Here is a 6,365-nt window from a genome sequence, read left to right as displayed (position 1 = left end):
ACTATGTTTGAACGATTTATTGATGGTCATTTTTGTTTGTCTTCATTTAGTTTTGATCCACCCAACACAAACAGTTCAGACATTCCAGACAGCCTTTAATTAACCTGAAACCCACAGGTTACCGCCCAACACCGAACCCACTGGAGGAAGTTTGTGAGTGACCTAACATGCTCCCTGGAGCGCAAAAAGTCAAGTAAGTCATGCATGTTTTTACCATAGATGTTGGCTGTCTCACGAAAACGATGTGGGCGCTTCCATGGTGAAGAAGTCGGCCCGTTCTGATTTCTTGATGGCCAGATTGCTAGCAAGAATGATGTGATGTGGAGAATCGATAGTGGGTCGTTTGTTTCATGTTGTTGATACCATGTCTGATTTCATGTCGATGCTAAAATTCGCTTGCTGGTGAACCAACAACTGTAAAGTTGTATTTGAGAGACAAGTGGTCATTGTGCAAATGTATTTATGTAGACAAAATATAGCTTATGTCAACAATCTAAGCCAACCGCAACTGTTTTACCCCATGCTTGCGCGTGCATCGGTTTTGTTGCTAACCAACCAACTTATCGTTATTACAAGTATTCTGTATACACTTGAGTAGCCATGATATACTATATGTCATTATAGAATTATCATGCTACTGTTACAGAAAGTGATATTAACTTGATGGTTTATTCAGATGGTGAGTCCACTATTAATGCGTTCATTCACATTACTGTTGGTGCACTGCTTTTGAACAGGGCCTATAGGGGGGGGGGAAGTGTGCCATTTGTCGTGCATTTGCATTCCCCTTACAGCTGGTGATTGAACCCTGGTACGAGTCCCCTGTATAAATATAGATCGTGTGCTGAATGACTGACTCTGATAAACTTAAAAAGACTTCCCTCTAGCCCACTTGGATATTTTGGTAGGACAAAAGGACAAGAATACCTTCTTGTATTGCCTACGCTAGAGTTGTTTTTATTGCATCAACTTCTGTTCAACTTCTGTTCAATTTCACTTTTGTCCTTTTATTTCGTGTCTGTACCATGTTCGTGGTTAGACTGGCAAATCATTGATTCATTCATGAGGTGCATGCTCAGAGACCATGCACGGGCCCCTCGCCATGCCTGTTTGACGTCAGAATTTAGGAGGGGCGCCTTCTGAAGGTTGCTGTTCGCGGTGCTGAATCCTGTCGCGACTGCAGGAGTGAAGTGGCGGACCCGAGACATTGCTCCGCAAATCGCCTACTTGAATTCGCTGTTATCTCATCCAGCGATTTTCGACCATCTTTTATCGAGAACTGACAGTATGATGTTTTAGCAAAGGTGTGCAATGGATTAGTAAAGAGTGTAGCCTAATGGATTCGCCGTGTTCCATCTTCGCTGTGTTGTGTCTTTGCCAGTCTCTTTCAACTACCTTCGCTGACAGCAAATATGGTAAGTCGAGAGTCGTGGCCAATATGTGACCATTTTGTATTAAAGTCAAAAATATATACTTACCTGCCCAGGTGTTGCGATGCGAAAGATGGGCTTTTGGGCGGGCATATGGTCCACGGAATGTATAGTTTATGGAAAAACACAAAAGTAAAATAGACAAAAAAAGCTAGCGTTTAGGTATTCTCAGTAATACTAACCAGGGGAAATGGAAGATCAAAACAGGGCAGGCTAATTGACAGGGTTCAACTTCAGGACAGAAACTTAGTGAGTGTCCCAGGTTGACGTTAATGATTAAAACAATCAACTACGGTATAATATTCTAATATTCGTTTTAACCATGTTTTTAAGCTATACAGTATTTGTAGACACGTATATAATTAATTTAGAAATCCTTAAATAGATGCACCAATCCCAGATTGCCCCTTTTTAAAATAAGAACTATGTGTGGCCCGTGAGTTGATTGGTGTCCTATTCTTAAAACACACTTACTACCTGATATCTACTATGTAAATTGTAAGCATTTTTTTAAATGTCCTTTCTCCAGATAGATATTTCCTTCTTGGCATGGTAGTAATCTCTAAAGGATAGCACATACACCTTCTTGGTTGATTTTGGTCTTGGCAGGGAAGTCTGCCATTATACAGGTATTTTGATTTGGTTTTCCCTGCCTTGCCCCAGTTTAACACTGTGTGTAACATTCAGAAGCCTTTGTGGATAAATGGTCCCTTTTGTTGAGGTTGCCTTGCAGTGCAGAGAAGGTAGGGTTATTACCAGGTGGCTTAGAGGTGAATGTTTCTGGTGCCCCTGTCAGAATGATAAGCAAAAGGATGCTGTCATCTCACTGATCCTGAATCAGTGTGTGTAGTGTCTGTATGGGAGTGGTGACCTGCAGTTTCATTCTCTCTCTGAACCAGGATCTGATCATGGAGTCAGTTGCCGTATGTACGTTTGGAATGTGACAATGTATTATTATTATTTTACTTCACTCTGTTTCTTAGTAGGCCTCTCAATAGAACTGCAGGCCTATATGTCTGTCCTGTCTAATTCCCTCTGACTGTTGGTCTTTCACCTTGTCTCGATCTGTGCCAGTCTAACAACAAGTTCCCACAATGCTCTCGGTGAAACTCTAACTGGAAAAATAATTTTGTGAAATGTATAGGGAGAAGAATGGTACAGCATTCAAGAGAACTGATCAAAATGTTTATTTTTGTTTTTTAGTTTTGGAGCCACTGTTGACCGTCTGCATCCCACATGGCACCGTATGCCCTAGTGTGCACTACTTTTGATCAGAGCCCTATTGGCCCAGGTACAAAGTAGTGCATTACGGGAAAAGGGTGCCATTTGGAACTCTGTCTCTGTTAATCCTGAATGAGTCAGCCGTGTTCCCACAGAGAATTCTGACACAATCATTGGAGAATCCCTCTCATTGTTCAAATTCATGCCTGTTTTTGTGTGGTTTTTTAAAAAAATTTATTTTTAATTTGATTTTGTACATATTTCTGGGGTTGGTCTCCATCATAAGTGTCTGTGGACTGCCTGAGTGTTTGAGACAGTTATTGTTTTTAATGAGTCCCAGTGTGCCTTGCACTGTTGCCGGGAAGCGCACTGATTGGTTTCGTAGAGCGTATACCATTCCCAGTTGGACTTGTGTTGTGTAGCTTACTGCGGATCTGAGTGGGTGTACTGTGTCATCTGTATGTGTGTAATGACACCAAATAGCACATGGGATCTCTGGAAAAAAAGGAGATGGTGGTAGAGAGGTGATATCTGAGCAGCTATAAATATCAGTTACTTGAATAGCTAAACAAAGGCTTGGAATTAATAACCACAGATTCAGGATCAGAGTATAGAGGCTGTTTGATGACAGAGCTGAGGGTGTTGTCATTTGATTTCTGGCAATGGGGATATTTAGTTGTGTCCCAAATGGCACCCTATTCCCTGCATAGTGCACTCCCTTTTTCTTTTTTTATTGAATAAATATTTTACGGTATTTTTTTAGTTTATTAAAGAGGATTACAGTGGAGAGAGGTCGTGTCAAAGGTTTGAATCCAGCCTGCTGCCCTATGCCCGCACTGGGCCCTGGTCAAGGTAGTGTACAACATAGGGAATAGGGTGCCATTTGGGACATAGAGAAACCATTAAGTATGTATCTCATCAGACTACCTGGAAAGAGGGAATGGTTTAGTTTAGGGAAACAGGCACTTTGCATCTCACACAAGCATGACTAGAAAGTAATTACATCAAGGCAGTGTTTTTTTTCTTCCATTTCCTAATAATTGGTCCCACAGTTGATTTTCTTCAAACCAAGCTGCTTACCTATTGCAGATTCAGTCTTCCCAGCCTGGTGCAGGTCTACAATTTTGTTTCTGGTGTCCTTTGACAGCTCTTTGGTCTTGGCCATAGTGGAGTTTGGAGTGTGACTGTTTGAGGTTGTGGACAGGTGTCTTTTATACTGATAACAAGTTCAAACAGGTGCCATTAATACAGGTAATGAGTGGAGGACAGAGGAGCCTCTTAAAGAAAGTTACAGGTCTGTGAGAGCCAGAAATCTTGCTTGTTTGTAGGTGACCAAATACTTATTTTTAAGTGGGAGAACTTGCACAATTGGTGGCTGACTAAATACTTTTTTGCCCCACTGTATATCCACAGTAAAACGAGTCCAATATCGACAACCTGAAAGGCCGCTCAGCAGGGAAGAAGCCAATGCTCCTAAACGCCATTTAAAAAAAAGCCAGACTACGGTTTGCAACTACCGATGTGGATAAAGATTGTACTTTATTGAGAAATGTCCTCTGGTCTGATGAAACAAAAATAGAACTGTTTGGCCATATTGACCATCGTTATGTTTGAAGGAAAAATGGGGAGGCTTGCAAGCCGAAGAACACCATCCCAACCGTGAAGCACGGAGGTGGCAGCATCATGTTATGGGGATGCTTTGCTGCAGGAGGGACTGGTGCACTTCACAAAATAGATGGCATCATGAGGAACAAAAATTATGTGGATACATTGAAGCAACATCTCAAGATATCATTCAGGAAGTTAAAGCTTGGTCACAAATGGGTCTTCCAAATGGACAATGACCCCAAGCATACTTCCAAAGTTGTGGCAAAATGGCGTAAGGACAACAAAGTCAAGGTATTGGAGTGGCCATCACAAAACCCTGAGCTCAATCCTATGGAAGATTTGTGGGCAGAACTGAAAAAGCGTGTGCTAGCAAGGAGGCCTACAAACATGACTCAGTTACACCAGCTCTGTCAGGAGGAATGGGCCAAAATTCACCCAACTTGTTGTGGGAAGTTTGTGGAAGGCTACCTGAAACGTTTAACCCAAGTTAAGCATTTTAAAGGCAATTCTACCAAATGCTAATTGAGTGTATGTAAACTTCTGACCCACTGGAAATGTGATGAAGTAAAAGCTGAAATTAAATAATTCTCTACTATTATTCTGACATTTCACATTCTTAAAATAAAGTAGTGATCTTAACTGACTGAAGACAGGGGATTTTTACTATGATTAAATGTCAGGAATTGTGAAAAACTGAGTTCAAATGTATTTGGCTAAGGTGTATTTAAACTTCCGACTTCAACTGTATATAATGTTTTTTTATACATCTCCCGTTTGGCATGTCTCTTGTGATGCAGTTCACAGCAGCAATGACGGATGTGTTGATTCGACAACTGCGTCAGAATTTTGAACGCCTCTTCCCCAACTTTGAACCTAAATCCAATGATGTGGTGCCATTTTTTTGTTTTTTGTTTATTTCACATTGAATTCACATTAGTTGACTACTCTACCAAATGTAAATCAAAACCAGACGTTGAACTGACGTCTGAGCCCAAGTGGGTAGCTACGCGTGTCTTCAAAGCCTGCGGTTTCTCTTCTCAATGTGCTCTGCTCTTGTCAACCTTATCTCCTAATAGATCCTGTCAACTTTTGCTTTGATTCATTGGTTTCGCTCTCTCCCCACTAGCAATGGGCATCTGGCATCCCACAGATCTATTCAGTGAGTTGCGATGTTCAATGGCAGTGCGTATAAATCAGAGTGTTTATTTTCAGGTGGCCTGTATAAATCAAATCAAATATTATTTGTCACATGCGCCAAAATACAACAGGTGTAGACCTTGCAGTCAAATTCTTACTTACAAGTCCATAACCAACATTGCAGTTTTAAGAAAATACCATAAAAAGGTAAGAGATAAAAGTAACAAATAATTAAGAGCAGCAGTAAAATAACAATAGCGAGGTTATATTCAGGGGGTACCGGTACAGAGTCATTGTGTCGAGGTAATTGAGGTAATATGTACATGTAGGTAGAGTTATTAAAGTGACTATGCATAGATAACTGAGTAGCAGTGTAGAATAGAGGGGGAGGGAAATGCAAATAGTCTGGGTAGCCATTTGATTAGATGTTCAGGAGTCTTATGGCTTGGGGGTAAAAGCTGTGGTCCATGGTAGTTTGTTGAGGTAGTATGTACATGAATGTATAGTTAAAGTGACTATGCATATATGATAAACAGAGAGTAGCAGCAGCATAAAAGAGGGGTTGGGGTCCATGGCTTCTGTTTGGGTTATGTACATACAGTCACTGTGGGGATGACGTCACCGATGCACTTATTGATGAAGCCAGTGACTGATGTGATGCACTCTTCAATGTTATCAGAAGAATCCCAGAACATATTCCAGTCTGTGCTAGCAAAACAGTCCTGTGGTTTAGCATCTGCTTCATCTGACCACTTTTTTATAGACAGTCACTGGTGCTTCCTGCTATAATTTTTGCTTGGAGTAAAGGTGGTCTAGAGTTTTTTTATTACAATTTTATTCCCCCCCTCTGTTTGCACATTTAACATGCTGATAGAAATGAGGTAAAACTGATTTAAGTATCCCTGCATCTAAGTCCCCAGCCACTATGAGCTCTGCCTCTGGATGAGCGTTTTCGGGTTTGCTTTTGGC

At 41.1% G+C, this 6,365-nt stretch overlaps 1 protein-coding gene across 1 annotated transcript in view; it reads left to right on the top strand.

Annotated features, from left to right (window-relative positions):
- Positions 1-1,120: 1,120 nt before the first annotated feature.
- ptprn2 (protein tyrosine phosphatase receptor type N2) overlaps positions 1,121-6,365 on the top strand; it is a 255,259-nt gene continuing 250,014 nt past the window's right edge. Inside the window, exon 1 of the mRNA XM_029661555.2 lies at positions 1,121-1,415. Coding sequence (XP_029517415.2) covers positions 1,337-1,415 — 79 coding nt within the window. The 5' untranslated portion in view covers positions 1,121-1,336. The remainder of the gene's footprint in view (positions 1,416-6,365) is intronic.

This window comes from Oncorhynchus nerka, linkage group LG6, assembly GCF_034236695.1.
Source record: "Oncorhynchus nerka isolate Pitt River linkage group LG6, Oner_Uvic_2.0, whole genome shotgun sequence".
In the NCBI taxonomy this organism is placed as follows: domain Eukaryota; kingdom Metazoa; phylum Chordata; class Actinopteri; order Salmoniformes; family Salmonidae; genus Oncorhynchus; species Oncorhynchus nerka.
This window is presented reverse-complemented; position numbering and strand designations above follow the sequence as displayed.